General features: G+C 43.3%; 3 protein-coding genes across 3 annotated transcripts; 1 reads left to right on the top strand and 2 right to left on the bottom strand.

Annotated features, from left to right (window-relative positions):
• Positions 1–2,179: 2,179 nt before the first annotated feature.
• LOC147798272 (uncharacterized) lies at positions 2,180–5,730 on the bottom strand. Its single transcript, XM_087141286.1, has 3 exons — positions 3,682–5,730; positions 3,241–3,324; positions 2,180–3,117 (listed from the first exon to the last, which is right to left on the bottom strand). Exons 1-3 carry the CDS (start codon positions 3,833–3,835, stop codon positions 2,876–2,878), a joined length of 480 nt encoding a protein of 159 aa, XP_086997412.1. The 5' UTR covers positions 3,836–5,730; the 3' UTR covers positions 2,180–2,875.
• Positions 5,731–10,282: 4,552 nt separating this feature from the next.
• supt4h1 (SPT4 homolog, DSIF elongation factor subunit) lies at positions 10,283–14,673 on the bottom strand. The gene is made up of 4 exons (XM_022246528.2): positions 14,483–14,673; positions 11,674–11,780; positions 11,351–11,406; positions 10,283–11,153 (listed from the first exon to the last, which is right to left on the bottom strand). Exons 1-4 carry the CDS (start codon positions 14,543–14,545, stop codon positions 11,032–11,034), a joined length of 348 nt encoding a protein of 115 aa, XP_022102220.1. The 5' UTR covers positions 14,546–14,673; the 3' UTR covers positions 10,283–11,031.
• A 333-nt stretch (positions 14,674–15,006) lies between these two features.
• Positions 15,007–16,677, top strand: LOC110985430 (uncharacterized). The gene is made up of 2 exons (XM_022246442.2): positions 15,007–15,487; positions 16,015–16,677. The coding sequence occupies exons 1-2, from the start codon at positions 15,117–15,119 to the stop codon at positions 16,289–16,291; spliced, it is 648 nt and encodes a 215-aa protein (XP_022102134.1). The 5' UTR covers positions 15,007–15,116; the 3' UTR covers positions 16,292–16,677.
• Positions 16,678–17,030: the final 353 nt, after the last annotated feature.

The following is a 17,030-nucleotide window of genomic DNA, read 5'->3' as shown; positions in this document are numbered from 1 at the left end:
CGCAACGCTCGTCATTTTCCCCTCCTGAAAATACGAACACGCGGGATGCGTTTTGGACGCAATGTTCTATCCCGTCTATCTATACTGCAGATCAGTGCATGTAACCCTATGTGCAGTGCAAGTGTACAGTAGGCATGGTTAAAACTGAGGTGACGTCACACTTACGAACCGGATTAGGATAAGGCGGACTTTTTAGAGACAATCCTGGAAAATCTCGTTGGAACATGCCTCCCCCCTCGCCCCCTGTCCATGTTGTTTCTCATTGGGTAAATTGGGCCGAATCTTGGTCCAATAAAATGAACGCAACATTGAATGGGGAGAGGGGGATCTTTGCAACGCGCTTCCCACAAGGCGTTCCAACTATTTTGTCCAGGATTGTCTGAGTTTTTGAGTGGACAGTGGGTGTCAAGAGTGTGGGTCTGTGTTACCTGGGAGGGCTGGGGTTTGCCGCGTTGCTGTTTCGGGCGCTGCCGTGTGATGCAGTAAGCATTGCATGGTTATGGAAAGGAATAAATAATGACTATTATAGGCAAGGTGTGGTAATATGTCCTGTCAGGAGCATAACCTCCCCCCCAAAAAAAAAATACATGGAAATACAAAAGGAGCTATGGGTTTGATCATCCATCGGTACAGGATTATTTTCAGTGGAAGGGTCCATAGTCAATTTGCACGAATGGGATTGCTGCTCGCAAGTACGAACAACAAGAGACAAGATGGCCATTGAAAATGGGATAAGGTAGGCGCATCGTGAACAGTGCACCGCAGAATTTCAGCACGCATCTCTGTTAAATGAAGTTTTTTATTCGGTCTGAAGGGCTATATGGCTACATGATGAGTACACAATTCTGTCCGACCTCTTTTCACTTTCTGATTGGGTTTCAGATGAAACGTTGCAACGGTGAACCATGAAAAATTAAATGAAAAAGGATGTGAGTAACTCTCCTTTTTTTCAGTTGAGGTGGTGTTCCGCTGCGGTTATCACGTGCGCGCGTGCAGCGCTTTTAAAGAGCGGGATGTATGCGCTCCATTCCGTTCGTAAGTGACTTCGTCACAAAGGCGGACACGCCGGCGCGCCACGACTTGCAGGCTCCCATTGGACGATCGCAGAAGTTGTGCCTTAACTTCTGGTTCCATGGCTCCATGCAAATGGCGATCAATGCATGTAACCCCTTGATCTCCATTATATCCGCTCCGAGCAGAATAAAAGAGGGCGTATTTTTGAAATGAAGTCGACAGTCCTTTAGTACTCACGCACCGCATAGGTTCGCAAGTTTATGCGCGTTGACGCGGAGCATGCTGAGTACGCGCAACGATTTTTAATTATTCGTGCACGCCGAACGCGTGTAAGATAAGAACCCGGTTGGAAAACTTATTGCCACCTGTCTTTCTTTCGCCGGTGAGGGTGCACTTCGGTTCAGGGTGGATAACGTTTCAATCACTCAGTATTGACACAGCAACATTCTGTGCAGTCAGTTGAATGACTTTGTTATCTCCTTAATTAATATGAACAGCAAAAAGCAGTGTCTCTGAGATGGCCGAGTGGTTAAGCTCGCGGTTATCAGATCATTAGACGGTAGGTTCGAATCCCAGAATTGACTTTTTATTTTCCCGACGCTTGCCGTCAGTCAGTTGCTATAAGAGACTCCAATTGACCCCCGTCAAATACCAGCAGTACCTTAGCCGACCGGGATAAGCTCTGCGGCTGGCACTGTCCGCGAAGTCCAGGTGAGCGCCTTAGTACAGGTTCGAGACGTATGGCCGACTCGGCGGCCAGGGCTTAGGGGCTTGTCTCGTTTCCTCCCTTGCATGGTCGCTCGAACCCTTTTGGGGGTTAAATGGATGGGCAGGGAGGAAGTGTGGTGGGCCGGGAACCCCGAGATCCCAGAAGAGTCCTATATGGAAGCCGGTAACTGCGATTCGTAGCGAATTTCAGGAGTCCGTGCGCCTGAATGCTTGGTCAACACCGCATAACTTTTGGATTTTTTCCCCTCAACACATTTTTTTTTCATGTCTCTGGGTGCAGAACCCACAAGGCAATTTTCTAGGTTTGAACACAGTGAGCTACAGGATTGATGCTGATTTATTTTCATCCATTTCCGAAACTTTCGACAGTGAAACCGATCCCAACTGTCTTGGGTCCATTTTCTTCTCAGTGATCTTCAGTATAAATGCTTTCAGGCGTTTAATTTTATCGGAGATTCAATAGTAAGAGATCCAAGGGTGGCACAGTCGGGCGGCACTCGCCCTCTTATTTTATTGATGGAAACACATTTTCATTTGTTATAACAACAAATTTCGTTGGCTTTCAACTGCAGAGTAATTTGATATTTTCAAAGACAAATTCTCACAAGAGATGCGTCCCATATCTTCTTGGGTTACCCCACGAGTGCATTGCATCTGCCGCTCCTTTTCTTGAATGTGAATGTTTGATCCATCACTTACTCTAGTCAGACAGGTCTGCCCGAAAAATGCAAGCAGGAAAATAATGAAATGAAAACGAAAGAAAGGAACAACCCCTAGTTGCTCGAATTTCAACAACAGAAAACGGCATCGAGATTGCAATGGATGTCAAATCAGTATTAGCTTAGGGTTTTACCCCATTGTCGCCTGAAAAGGCGCTTAGGCCGTCCTGCCCCCCCCCCACACACGTATACATGTAGACACTGCAGATGGATGGCATACTTTCCAAACTGTCAGACGGAGGGCTTCTCGTCCATGTGAGTGCAGCCTATAACACCGAGGACAACACTCACAAGTTTTTGGTTGTTTTGGACGCTAAAATTAGAGTGCGTTATTGGCCTACTTCTATAGGGTTCTGCATCAATGTGGTATAATGTCTCGAGAGAATGGTGTGGCGTATCCTAGCTTAACTTGCCTACAACTTCATAGTATTACGACAAAAGTCTTTGATGTTTCTCCAAGTACGGGTCTGCAGTGCCACAGTGCAAGCTGCTTCGATGTCCAGCTTGCCAGGAACTTTCTTCAACTGGAAGAATTTGCGCAGGCCTTCTCGGACGTCTGTCTTCTCCGCTGTAGTCCAGGGACGCCGCTTCACTCGTCTCGATGGCGGAGAGGGTTCCCTTGTTCGAGATGCAGCAGCAACACCAGGAAGCTGTCCTATTAATGTAGAGGCAAGAAAAGGACATTAAAAATGTAGGTGACAGCTCAGCAGACAGCCCGACAGAGTAACAGACAGCCCGACAGAGTAACAGACAGACAGACAGACCAACCAACTCTTACCGTTATCAACGGATTCATCGCAGGAGTCTTCACTACTGTCACTGCTGTCCCCACTGTCGCTGCTGTCCTCTTCACTGGTGAAGCCTTTTGAGAGTAAACCCCAAATTGAGATCAATCAGTTAAAGCACACATACATGCACGGGTGTCTGGCAGTCTCTGCTTGGCGTTGAGATATGGGGGGGGGGAATGGCCGGCCAAAATGGAACATTATTTTGGGAGTTCTAGACGCAAGATACATATATGGGGGTGATTTTTGGTTCCCGTCTTTCTTTGTACTGGTCTGTTCTTCCGGGGGGTTGGGTGAATAGGAAGAGAGGTATTCTTTCCGGCCGAGTACGATGCCCTACAAAATGGGAGTCTGGGTTGGGTTGACTTGGTTCGAAGCTAAGCGTTGGGTAGACGGAACATGGGAAACCTGGTTTGAGTACAAGGTGCCCTTACCTCCAGTTACATGCAGATCGTCCAAGGATTTGCCCTGCTGGGAAGACAGGTTGCCCCTCTCCAAAATCAGGAAAAGTCTGGACAGTTTGGTGACCCGCTGTACAGTATCTGGCAACTGGTAGTATTTGCGATGTACCCGCAGATCGTGGCCCATGAAGTTGGCTGGAGTTTCAAGCTGATGTTCCTTTAATGCAAGAATTTGCGATGCAGTTGCTACATGTTTACGGAGTTTGGTGGACCAGATGCTGGATGCATTGTCAAGGCCAGCCTTATCTGCATATACCCTTAAACAGTCACTCCCTCATATGTGGCCTCTCCCGCCATAACAACACCATGCGAACAAGAAGTTGTTGTCTTGGGCTACTCCAGCTTCATGTCTCTTAGCGACAAGGGCACTTAACCACGCTGCTGCCTCATTGCTTAGGAGCACGGGAACAGTTCTGCCTCTCTTGCCGACTATTTCGACAACACGGAACATCTTGCACAGCTGGCGTTCTAAATCACTCAACAGGCATTCCCCCTCCAGTTTGGCGGTGCTGTGCTTATGGAAATCTTCAAGTTTCATCTTTGAAACCTCCCCCCTGCCTTCTTCGGTTGAACATGATGAGGTGGCACAGACAGACCTCATTCAATTTCTGCCAAACTGGCCTGATTTGTCTGCCCCGAGCACCCTGCAGGAGTTGAAGTTCCCGGTTGCCAGCTTCATGAAGGAACTACGACAGGTGGACTACATCGGCATTTGTTGGTAGAATGGTGACTTTGTTGCGTTTTCCTTGATACGGCGTTCTGTGTGCGTGTGTGGACACAAGGTCTCGCCAGTTCAATTCACACAACTGCAGAAACTCTTCCGCACGCCCCGCTTTGTGTTTTTGGCCGGACTCCAGGGCACTTCCTTTCAAGACGAGTGCACACTTCTTGACGGAATAACCAATCTTCAGCGCTAGTGACGGAACATCGTACAACTGTTTGTCTTCCCTGAAGCCAGCAATATCGTGGACGGCCTTCACAATATCAGAAAGGTGGTGCAGATGGACAAATGATTCCAGTGATGCATTTGGTTGCTGGGTGTTCTTTCGGAGTTGTATGACGAGTCGACCCAATTCACGCACCCTGTTACGGATGTACAAATCGGTACGCACATAATAGCCGTAACAATATACGCATGGTCCATATGCATCGGGAGATACCTTGCAATTTGGCCTGTACCCGACAACGAGCACACCACGACCTTCACGAAGAACCAGACAATTGTGCCTGTGATTGCCTATATTGCGAATTTTCAACAGAAGTTTCTTACGCACACCGGCGTTGGGCTTACCGGCGATCTCGTTGACTTCTCTTTCTTCCTTGTGACATGACTGGAGATGACGGGGGAGCTTGGCCTGGGGTACATCGCAGTAAAAGCAGAAGTGTTTCTTGTCCCATTTCCTGCAGCCAACCTCATTACTGGTTTTTATTACGGTCACACCACAGTTCTCCTGTGGCTGCAAAATGACTAAACCAGGATTTTCAGCATGTTCAGGGGTAGGATATGATAAGTAGTCGTGGAATTTGGACTTAAGAAAAAAAATTATATGTTAATTAGCTCCGATGGACTCGTCAGGAGAGGCCACTCCCTCTACCGAGGGGCCATGCTCACTGTACACGTGCACTGCACATAGGGTTACATGCACTGATCTGCAGTATAGATAGACGGGATAGGACATTGCGTCCAAAACGCATCCCGCGTATGCGTATTTTCAGGAGGGTAAATGACGAGCGTTACGAATTTCGTTGCGTCTACTTTCAAAATGGAGTTTTTCAAAAACCGGTTGAGGTTGTCGTGCTCCATCCAATCGTCAGATTGTGAAGAAAAACTGAATTCCGCACCTGGAATGGATAAATTTGGAAAGAATAATGGTTGAGGTGTAGGCAGCAGTGAATTACCGGAAATCAAGTCATGTCAGGGTGTGAGCTCAACTTTTTAAGCTGATTAATATATGAATGAATTTTATTTCCAATTTTTTCACTGGAAATTCAGGATTGTGGCCAGAAGATCACTTTTCGTTTTAATGTGATGGGTGTTAGCCGCGAAAAAGTTTTTATTCGCCTACCCCCAAAGATGCTCCTAAAACAGTACTAAGACTATGCGCTAAACTCTAGAGGTAGCCGCCCGCCTCTATTCCAAAATGGGCCCGCAATTTTGGGGCTTTTTGTACAAGAAGTATCCGGACGTAGAATCTACCAGTCCAAAATTCGGGATTTATAGAAATATTTCCATGATCTCTCCTGATTATGGCATGTTTTATTGTAAAAAAAAACACGAAGGATCACAAATTACTAATGAGCTTGCGCGCAGAATTCCAACCATTTGGTGAAATGCGTCCTATTACGATTGTGCTTCTCCCACATTAATTTGAAATAGCGCCCTCAAGCTTTGTGTTGCATATTACATAATATTTCCAGTCTGTGTGTGTGACATTCAGGAACTAAATAGTAAAACTGCATGTTTTGTGAGATTATGATCACTTTGAAATTTTCCTGTATGTCAGTCGTGTTTGCCGAATTCACTTTTTAGGGGGGGAGGGGTCTTGTTTTATGCCCTCATCCCCCCAGGAGGCGTTACTGAACTACCCATAAAAACCAGTTTGAAATAACAGGTACATTTTGGAAGTATTGAGTTTGAAAAGGGAGCTACTTGGCTATGCCATTTTTGTCACCCCGAAATTCTGATTTTAAACTTATGGCCAATGAGGCACGGATTAATTGAAATGACAACATTAAGTTTCAGTCAGCCTGATCAAAATTAAGTCTAACGTTGGTTACCGTGTGTGTGTGTGGGGGGGGGACAGGATGGCCTAGGCGTCTTTTCAGGCGACAATGGGGTAAAACCCTAAGCTAATACTGATTTGACATCCATTGCAATCTCGATGCCGTTTTCTGTTGTTGAAATTCGAGCAACTAGGGGTTGTTCCTTTCTTTCGTTTTCATTTCATTATTTTAATTTCCTGCTTGCATTTTTCGGGCAGACCTGTCTGACTAGAGTAAGTGATGGATCAAACATTCACATTCAAGAAAAGGAGCGGCAGATGCAATGCATTTGTGGAAACTTTTGGGGTAACCCAAGAAGATATGGGACGCATCTTTTGCGAGAATTTTTCTTTGAAAATATCAAATTATTCTGCAGTTGAAAGCCACCGAAATTTGTTGTTATAAGAAATGAAAATGTGTTTCCATCAATAAAATAGGAAGGCGAGCACCGCCCGACTGTGCCACCCCTGGATCTCTTGCTATTGAATCTCCGATAATAAACATTATACGCCTGACAGCTTTTATACTGAGATCACTCAGAAGAAATGGACCCAAGACGGTTGGGATCGGTTTCACTGTCGAAAGTTTCGGAAATGAATGAAAATAAATCAGCATCAATCCTGTAGCTCACTGTATTCAAACCTAGAAAATTGCCTTGTGGGTTCTGCGCCCAGGGACATGAAAAAAAAAATCCAAAAGTTATGCGGTGTTGACCAAGCATTCAGGCGCACGGACTCCTGAAATTCGCTACGAATCGCAGTTACCGGCTTCCATATAGGACTCTTCTGGGATCTCGGGGTTCCCGGCCCACCACACTTCCTCCCTGCCCATCCATTTAACCCCCAAAAGGGTTCGAGCGACCATGCAAGGGAGGAAACGAGACAAGCCCCTAAGCCCTGGCCGCCGAGTCGGCCATACGTCTCGAACCTGTACTAAGGCGCTCACCTGGACTTCGCGGACAGTGCCAGCCGCAGAGCTTATCCCGGTCGGCTAAGGTACTGCTGGTATTTGACGGGGGTCAATTGGAGTCTCTTATAGCGACTGACTGACAGCAAGCGTTGGGAAAATAAAAAGTCAATTCTGGGATTCGAACCCACCGTCTAACGATCTGATAACCGCGAGCTTAACCACTCGGCCATCTCAGAGATACTGCTTTTTGCTGTTCATATTATTAAGGAGATAACAAAGTCATTCAACTGACTGCACAGAATGTTGCTGTGTAAATACTGAGTGATTGAAACGTTATCCACCCTGAACCGAAGTGCACCCTCACCGGCGAAAGAAAGACAGGTGGCAATAAGTTGTCCAACCGGGTTCTTATCTTACACGCGTTTGGCGTGCACGTATAATTAAAAATCGTTGCGCGTACTCAGCGTGCTCCGCGTCAACGCGCATAAACTTGCGAACCTATGCGGTGCGTGAGTACTAAAGGACTGTCGACTTCATTTCAAAAATACGCCCTCTTTTATTCTGCTCGGAGCGGATATAATGGAGATCAAGGGGTTACATGCATTGATCGCCATTTGCATGGAGCCATGGAACCAGAAGTTAAGGCACAACTTCTGCGATCGTCCAATGGGAGCCTGCAAGTCGTGGCGTGTCCGCCTTTGTGACGAAGTCACTTACGAACGAGATAGATACATCCCGCTCTTTAAAAACGCTGCACGCGCGCACGTGATAACCGCAGCGGAACACCACCTCAACTGAAAAAAAGGAGAGTTACATCCTTTTTCATTTAATTTTTCATGGTTCACCGTTGCAATTTTTCATCTGAAACCCATAGTGAAAAGAATGGAAATAAAATTTATTCATATATTAATCAGCTTAAAAAGTTGAGCTCACACCCTGACATGACTTGATTTCCGGTAATTCACTGCTGCCTACACCTCAACCATTATTCTTTCCATATTTATTCATTCCAGGTGTGGAATTCAGTTTTTCTTCACAATCTGACGATTGGATGGAGCACGACAACCTCAACCGGTTTTTGAAAAACTCCATTTTGAAAGTAGACGCAACGAAATCCGCAACGCTCGTCATTTTCCCCTCCTGAAAATACGAATACGCGGGATGCGTTTTGGACGCAATGTTCTATCCCCGCCTATCTATACTGCAGATCAGTGCATGTAACCCTATGTGCAGTGCAAGTGTACAGTAGGTATGGTTAAAACTGAGGTGACGTCACACTTACGAACCGGATTAGGATAAGACGGACTTTTTAGAGACAATCCTGGACAAATCTCGTTGGAACATGCCTCCCCCCTCGCCCCCTGTCCATGTTGTTTCTCATTGGGTAAATTGGGCCGAATCTTGGTCCAATAAAATGAACGCAACATTGAATGGGGGAGAGGGGGATCTTTGCAACGCGCTTCCCACAAGGCGTTCCAACTATTTTGTCCACTGATTGTAGCTCTTACGGTATGCGGCGCGGCCGACATATCGGTAGGCACATTTGACATAAAAGTTTTAGTAACATTCACAAGTAAATGAACGCAGTTATGTATGGTCAGAGTAATATATTTATTTTTATACTTGGGTGGAAAAGTTACCCATTTAGCCCCACCACAAGTTTGTCATCAAAGCAAAGCTAGCGCCAAGTCAACAACTAACCTTGAAAATCCTAACTTCGCCACAAGAACAAAATCAGAGTGCAGTGTTATGTTCGAAGTGTCAAACAAATGAGATTTGGGGTTCAATAATTACGAGAGTCTGACTACCTGCAATTTTCATAGATACGTTGGGCACGGAGATGGTTTGCAGCTAATTACTCGGAGATGGTGTGATGCATTAAAAATCTTCTTTCAGGAGACCACTTTTTAAAGGCTAGTTACATTTGAAGCAAGATATGGGATGGAGACACCCCCCCCCCGCCTTTGTGTTGGTCATTGTTTGATCGGAATCTCAGGAATTCTTTACAGACTTCTAGGGGGGATGTGTTAGGTAACAATAGTCTAGAGTGTGTATAGGGATTGGACAGGTAAGGGGGGGTGTACCCCTCCGTCCAATACCTTGCCTGGTATAGCTGGTTTAAATTCCATCCAAGAACCCCCCCCCAACTGTCCACATCTCACCCACATGGTCAATAGAGGGCCTGCATTGGAGCGCCCTCACAGAGGTTTTGTTATTAAGATTTAGGGGTACAGTCCACTAATTAAGCCCCATTGAAAACAGTGTAAAATCAGCACTGTCCAGGGTCCAATAACATGCCCGCCAACATCCCTGAGATTTCTGAAACAAATGAAATTCTTGTCTAGTCACTTTCAATTTCTTTTCAATTCTTGTGTGGGTTAACCAATTACATTTTTAATTATTCCTACAAAATAAAATCACCCCCCCCCATGAAAGTGATTTTTCCGAAGTCTGATTGCAGCCGTTTTTCAAGTGGCAACCCTCAACTTTCTCGGGCATTTAAGACCATTTTTCAACCATGGTTTTTAGCCATTCTGCTCTCATATGAAAACTCAAAGACCCAGGGAGTTGATCCTGGCAAGGATTTACACAATCTCCTTTTTCAAAAGATACTGTGGGGGCACTTTTAATGCTAATGAGCTGGCCAGAAATTCTCACTTGAATTAATGGTCTGCACCCTTAGATGACAATGAAGTACTATAGAGTCTCCTCGAGCATATCACACAGGACGAAAGACCTGTCCTCTGTGAGCGTGCTCCACGCACACCCTCTATACTGTGATGTTCATTTTTATTAGGACTCGGAAACCATCTACCATCAGAAGAAATATTTACATGTACTTAATTCCCAATCATGTCATTTTACACATTTGTACCAACGAATTGAGGCAAACTCTTTGAACTTTACTGAACAAATTAACCCAAATAGGGGGTTTATTTACGCTGTAATTGTTTCTACATCTTTATTGGTAAAATTAAAATCAACAAGTTTGAGGTAATATCAGCCTAAAATAAAACATTAACAAATGGGTACAGCCAGAATTTCCCATAAATGCTCCTGGAATCTGGACTTCATTTTTTTCAAACTGTAAATAACACAAAGAAGTTTTAAAACTGGGTTGGGGTCAATCATGTTTTACTCAAAATTTCTAATGAATGTAAAGTGTGAATTCTGAAGTTCACAATTTGGACTACCTACATGAACATAAATACTTATCATCTGCCCACACTACCACTGGAAGTAGTGGCAGCACTCACAACCCAAACAGAGAGTAAGAAATAGAAAATGTGGGACTTGTTTCCAGTCTACCAACTCATAATCCTTCATCTACATACAACTGTACATAAACGTGAAACCTTAACTTTGACAAGAGCTCACCTGTAACATTGTAAATAAAACTATTACTGTATGTTGGAACTACATGTAGATGTCTATGAAAAATTTCAAGTATCTTGGAGACTGAACCTAGTGAAATCATACAGTGGTGGAAGGAAACTGTATTCTTTCCTATAAACTAAAATGTAGTTAAAGCCCTGCTGTTAGCTATTTTGTTTGGCCCCGCTTTGCAATGCTTCTTTTTTGACAAAGCAAGGATAGGAATGTACAATGTACAATAATGTATTACATATTTACAAAATCTCTTCAAATCTCTCAAGATCTCATGCTAGTGTCTCTGGATCTGTAGACGATGCCTCTGCTCTTGAGATCTCTGATCACCTGATTAGGAAGTCGTCCTGTCACTGAGATGGCATAGCAACCTTTGTGATATCGATCTGTTACAGTGGAAACATGCAATAACACAAAACCGATACAATAAGGTTGCACTGGCATCCTCAAATTGTTTTTTAATTTTCCATAATATATTTTTAATGCCACTTAAATTTAGAATCATTAATAAGCTGATAAAGAAGTGCAATTTCACATGTATAAAAACCAATTCGGCATAAAATGAATGTGACACAATTCTTACTTATTCTTTGCCACTTTCCAACCCAGCTATCCTCTGGACTAGTAAGGGCAATTAATCTGCAAAAAGAAGACAAAAAACTATCAATGAAGCACCAATAATGTTCATCCAATCTTTGTAACTAACAGAGAGTAATGGATCAAAATTTGTGACAAACTACACCAATGGTCTATCCAATCAACTTACCATGATGAAAAAATTGCATTTTTGAAACCAGGAAATTTAAGAGTTAGACCTTGCAGTGTTTCTTTATATTTCTTGGAATGTGACTCAGTGGAGTAGTTCACAACAGTTGTTGCACACTCTGCTGACATGTGAGTCCTTACCCATCAAATGATGTGCTTGTGCAGTCATATACATTATCCCTGTTGCCTTTTAGTTGAAGATAGTCTTCACAGTTATCACATCCATCCATCTCAAACTGGTCAAGCGTCTGAAAAAGGGAAAAGGAATGTGCAGTATATGGCTAAGATTACTACAAACGTTCGTTACAGAATAAAAATTTAACTGACCACATCAATTGACAGTCCATTTGATGAGAACTAACTGACAAGACCAAGATGGTTATTTCTCTTTTACTTTTCAATTTGGAAAAAGGTGCGGGTAGTGGTGGGTGATGTGAGTGTCAAGACTATAAAGCACAAGTGCACTTATTACGAGTCAACTTGTCTCAATCAATGATTTGTCTAGTCAAGTTGTCTGCCCATTTGAGGCACTGACTATCGAGTTGTCCTAAGTTGAGTAGGCAAATGGTCGAGTTATCTAAGCCTAGACTCCAGCTCAAAGTGATATGTAGCCCTAGACCGGGACAAGTCTACTGAACTACCTTCGTTTATATAGGATCTGTTCTTTTGACATCACAGTCATGTTTTTCCTAAAAGCAGCTGAAAAAATTATGGTTAAACGTCCTTACAAAAGTGAAGGAATTGTTCACAAAGTGCAAAAAAATCAAATGTAGCTATCAGAACAGCAAATAATACAAGCACACATGCTTTTAACTACATGTATTAGAAATACATATACAACCCCATTTCAAATTAATGGGACCAATGTCAATTTTGAGCAAACTTGAGATAAAATCGATAAGCAATCAAAAGGTGATACTTCCATAAATTCTAGCCTCTCTTACAAAGTTTAGGCAAAATGAGAGTGGTTCGTACAGTCATGACAGTGGAACACTGTTTGAACCAAGTTGTAACTGTAAGGTCCTCGAGACTTCACACATTACCTTGTTATAACTGGTACCTTGCATTATCAGTAATTGAAAACAAAGACTTTTAGACTATATTCGGTCGCAGGGGACTTGCAATATGTCACAGCTACACAGTCTAGCATGAGTCACACGTCATATGTCCCACTGATTGCAATGGCAGTCATGCAATGATTAAGGTTTGTACCCCCGCCACCGAAAATGGTTGAATCAAGATGTAGAGCAAGCACAGCTACTGGTGGGCTCAATGCATGTGCAATCTGATAAACACAAATGGCATGAACGGGGTGATCATCGGCGGGTGGAAGCAAGACATTGGTGAGTAAAAATCTCATTTTTTTCAAAAATATTCAATCTCATGCTCTGAAACCTTGTTTGCATCCTTTTGAAGAGCTATAGATTACTTTGCCCCACTAGTGTGGCACAGACCCTCGCTACCACTCCATCCTTAACCACACATCCATATATGCACTTTCGTGTCAGCGTGGTGACATCTTTGGCGCACCCTCTTTTTTTTTTTTTTGCACATACAAATGATCCTTAGTCTCTCCGCTTTATAATGACCATTTATTGAATGATTTCACTCATATGATTCTGGTATTCTCTAGTCTTTTTGCCTTTACCCATGAAGTCTCACAGTCGAACTCTCACACACCATCTTTAAATTAATATGAGTCTGTTGAACTTTATATGTCACTTGACCCTGGTCCGAAGACGGCTGCTGCATGTCAAGAACTCTACCAAAAAATAAACGTTCCTGCACAATCGCTCCGTCTGCGAGACTTTAGTTGTATACAAGATAAGTTTTGACATGGAACAGCCATCTGCGGGCCAGGGTCAAGTGACATATAAAGTTCAACGAGGGTCCGTGCCATACTAGTGAGGCTATAGATTACTCAGGCTTGCTGTCAGGTGAAAATTTGCTTGAATAACTTTGTTCCACCTGTGAATCATTCACCTATCTATCATGCTTATCAAGTTCCATTCAAAAACCCATAGGCTATAGCATTACGACATCATGAACATGATGAAGTGAACTGTATTGGCTCGAAGTCACAAGGAGTACGACGGAGTAGTGACTTTGAGTTCTCCAATCAAAATAGGCCTATCCGTATCAACTTCAATCAAAAAACAAATAGGCCTAGTCCTACACCCAACCCCCCCAACATTGCCAAAAACAGCGCGCGCAAGAAGTACTACAATAAGCCTTTTTGATGTTCGCAATGCATTATGCGTTTGGATGACATACATGCAATGCATTTTATGCACAACCCTACGGGAGAAGTGAACCTGCAAAAAGGTTAATCTATTTCCATTTTGTTGCATACTCCAATTCAAGCCACCCCCTTCTGACAAAGTGTTGCATTATTAATTTGGGACGAAGATATTCACAAACTTCGAAGTTTAAAGCTTGGCAGAGAAGGAAAAGTCGGAGAATTCCTTCCAACAACACCACTTTTTGTCACGGACCGTGAGCTTCGACTAATTCGTGAATATTAATGTTCTAGTATTGTTCAATCAAAATTACGACTTGCAGCTCATTCATCCCGCTTTGACCAGTCACGTCCATTTTCAGCCTGTAGAGTGACTGGTGCCCTTAAAAAAAGCAAAGGGGGATTTGTTCTTACAAATATTTGAAAACGTATTTGAAAATGTTTCTTGTATAATCTGATAATACGCACGCATCTGTGAGTTGACGAGCAGATACATAAACATATTTAGTAGAAAACTGTAACTTGATTTTTGAGTGGTTCACTTCCCCCATAGGGTTGTGCATAAAATGCATCGCTTGTTTGTCATCCACACCGATAATGCATAGCGAACGTCGAAAAGATTTATTGTTGGACATGTTGGAACTCGGAGAATTTTCAGAACTCATTCGTCACTCATGTCCCTGGTGTGGTAAGGAAATCAAACTGCTCTACCTTTACCAACGAGCACATAAGACACGCCCTCAAATTTCTCAGCTCCTTTGGCACAACTTCCATAGTGTGATGATTTCTACTGATTAACGATCAATGACGAAAATGGCCCAGAATTAGGCCTGAACTAGTTCCACACTCCCAGACAAACCGACAAACTACCCCAAGCGCATTGTAATATCTAGTCATTTCCTCATTGTAATCTAGCGCCATCCCTCGGCATGCTGTCGACGGCAAGTAACAACCTTGCTTTCAAAGGCTGCAGACAGGGGAAATCGGTAGGCGCTACTATACATGTACATGCACAACACGCGTAGTAAAGGTCATTCCTGGTGTGGTATCGTGCATTTATTTTTTACGAAAACGAGGTTGACAGACTTTCTTGGTCTAGTTCCCAACCCAAACAAGTGTTTCTATCGTACAACACAATGATTTCTAATGCATGTACTTTGTAGGAGCTCCGACTACTACGTCATTGCGTACTTGCTGATGCGTCAAATTCACTAACGCTGCGGCGACGGACGACCATTGTTATTACACGCACACAACTACAGCATTGAGTGCACAGCATCGTGTTCACTTTTGCGTTGCAGCGGCAACTGCGTACGAGCTCTACGAGGCATCTTACCTGCCGGACATGGCTGCTGATCATAAACCAGACGCGACTGGGCACGAATTGGACGTACAGACGATCAGTGCTGTGCGAGAGTTCCCATGTCTCTACGACCCTTCATCAAAAGATTACCGCGACAATCGGTCAGTTATCGAAGCCTGGACGAAGATCGCCGAAATCTGCGGTGCTAACGATTGGACGGAGTGTAAAGAGCGATGGAGGAAACTGAGAGATGCTTACGTCAAGGTGAAGAAGAAAACTTCGATTCGAAAGCCTGGGACCTACAAGACACCGTGGGTTCACTACGATTCTATGTCATTCTTGGCCAATTATATCAAGCACAGAAACGTCACCAAGAGGCCTTTAGATACCGATGAAGATGTGGATGGCATGAGGTACGTGGGCGACCCTCCTGGGCATCACGGCAGTGTTTTGTGACTTTTAAAACAAACAGATATACATCATGCTAAATCCGCAAATTTTAATATAATTTTACTCACACTTACTACTTAGGAGTTAGGGATAGACACCTAGTCAAGACCAATTTAAAGTAGGCTAGGCCTATTTTCTTTCTAAAATTTGTAAGCAAACTCACAGGTATTCACTTGCCCACCCCACTTTGTTGTGTGCCTGGGCATGCAGAATGGCAGAAGGTGTTCCTGCAATTTTTCCACACAACTTACAATGCAGTCAATTGGCTTGATTACACCCTTTTGCCACGCAGCTGATGACTTGCTGACAAGCCGTCTTGATTCATTTAACTGTATAATACTGTATGTACCACAGAGCAAGGAAATATGTACATTATAGTAAAAAAAGTGGAAAAACACTTTTATTTTTAATAATAGGTCAATCGCAAGAGTAACATAAATGGTAAATGCTCACATCGTTTGAAGAATTTGACATGTCACTTTTTTGGTAGCGCTGAGGAAACCCTGGAAGCAATGGTGGCAAATCCTCCTAAAGGCAAGCGAGGACGGAAGATAGACCCCATGGTCACCATTGTAGAGACCATAGGCCAAGCATCTAACACAAAGATGGCAGCAGATGCCAGCATGGATGATGAAGATGGTTTGTTTGGGAGGATGGTTGCAGCTACCTTGAGGCGATTCCCACCTCGAGCCAAGGCCAGATGCAAGTTCAGAATCCAGGAGATTATTTTCCAACAGGAGAATGAAAATCTTGGCAGCTCACCATAGCAATCAGTCTGGACAAAATTATCTAGGGTTAACAATTGATGGTACTTACTGCTGCCCTAGACGCCATGTTTAGCAAACTACTTGTACAAAGAACTCAAGACGAAATAATAGGGGAGGAATGATTTTAAAGTTGGGGGCAGTTGTGGGACAATCACTCATCAGCCATTAGTTGACCAATCCATTACACCCCACCTCATTGTTTTCTGACTGGTCGCAGTCTTGAAACAGGTTTTGAAACATTTACAACTATCCATGCTTTCTTGGACCTCTGAGGTTATTGTAATGCCATCCCGGGCATGTAGGAATTATTATTACTATTAGATTTAGAATTTACTTACTAAAAAATTTTCTGAAAAAAGGTTTGCCTCTTTTGCAAGATTAATCAACATTGAAAAGGAAACTTATGCCTGCATAATCTTTAAACAAATCATCAGCTTTCTGTGCATAAACTAATGACATCACAGTTTTGCCCATGAATATAGAAATACACGTATTACCATAGCATAAAACTAAAATTGCAGCAAAATACCCTTCAAAATAAATAGTGAATTGAAAATTTAAAATGAGGTTTACTGAGACACCAAGGTGCACTTTGTTGGTTTGTATCAAAAACTTCACTGGAAATGCTTTACATCTTTTCATGATACATGTACAGGTATATTCCTGAAGAGGTGTCATCAACTCAGTATCTTGAACAGCCATGGTGGATATGCTTAGTGCAAAGTCTCTGCTTAGTATG

The sequence above is a fragment of the Acanthaster planci genome, linkage group LG09, assembly GCF_054643075.1.
Source record: "Acanthaster planci isolate LZ-2023a linkage group LG09, COTS_SCS, whole genome shotgun sequence".
NCBI classification, from domain to species: domain Eukaryota; kingdom Metazoa; phylum Echinodermata; class Asteroidea; order Valvatida; family Acanthasteridae; genus Acanthaster; species Acanthaster planci.
Note: the sequence above shows the minus strand (reverse complement) of the source record. Positions and strands in the feature narration are given on the sequence as shown.

Bases quoted from the DNA above. Each gene is read 5' to 3' on its own strand.
- supt4h1 (XM_022246528.2), bottom strand. From the start codon at position 14,545: ATGGAAGTTGTGCCAAAGGAGCTGAGAAATTTGAGGGCGTGTCTTATG. The intron at 11,781-14,482 runs GTAGAGCAGTTT...TCCCTTTTTCAG, and splicing joins TTATGTGCTCGTTGGTAAAG to ACGCTTGACCAGTTTGAGAT. The intron at 11,154-11,350 runs GTAAGAATTGTG...CCACTGTAACAG, and splicing joins TGGAAAGTGGCAAAGAATAA to ATCGATATCACAAAGGTTGC.
- LOC110985430 (XM_022246442.2), top strand. From the start codon at position 15,117: ATGGCTGCTGATCATAAACCAGACGCGACTGGGCACGAATTGGACGTA. The intron at 15,488-16,014 runs GTACGTGGGCGA...CTTTTTTGGTAG, and splicing joins GAAGATGTGGATGGCATGAG to CGCTGAGGAAACCCTGGAAG.
- LOC147798272 (XM_087141286.1), bottom strand. From the start codon at position 3,835: ATGGGCCACGATCTGCGGGTACATCGCAAATACTACCAGTTGCCAGAT. The intron at 3,325-3,681 runs GTAAGGGCACCT...TACTCTCAAAAG, and splicing joins CGATCTGCATGTAACTGGAG to GCTTCACCAGTGAAGAGGAC. The intron at 3,118-3,240 runs GTAAGAGTTGGT...CTACATTAATAG, and splicing joins CGATGAATCCGTTGATAACG to GACAGCTTCCTGGTGTTGCT.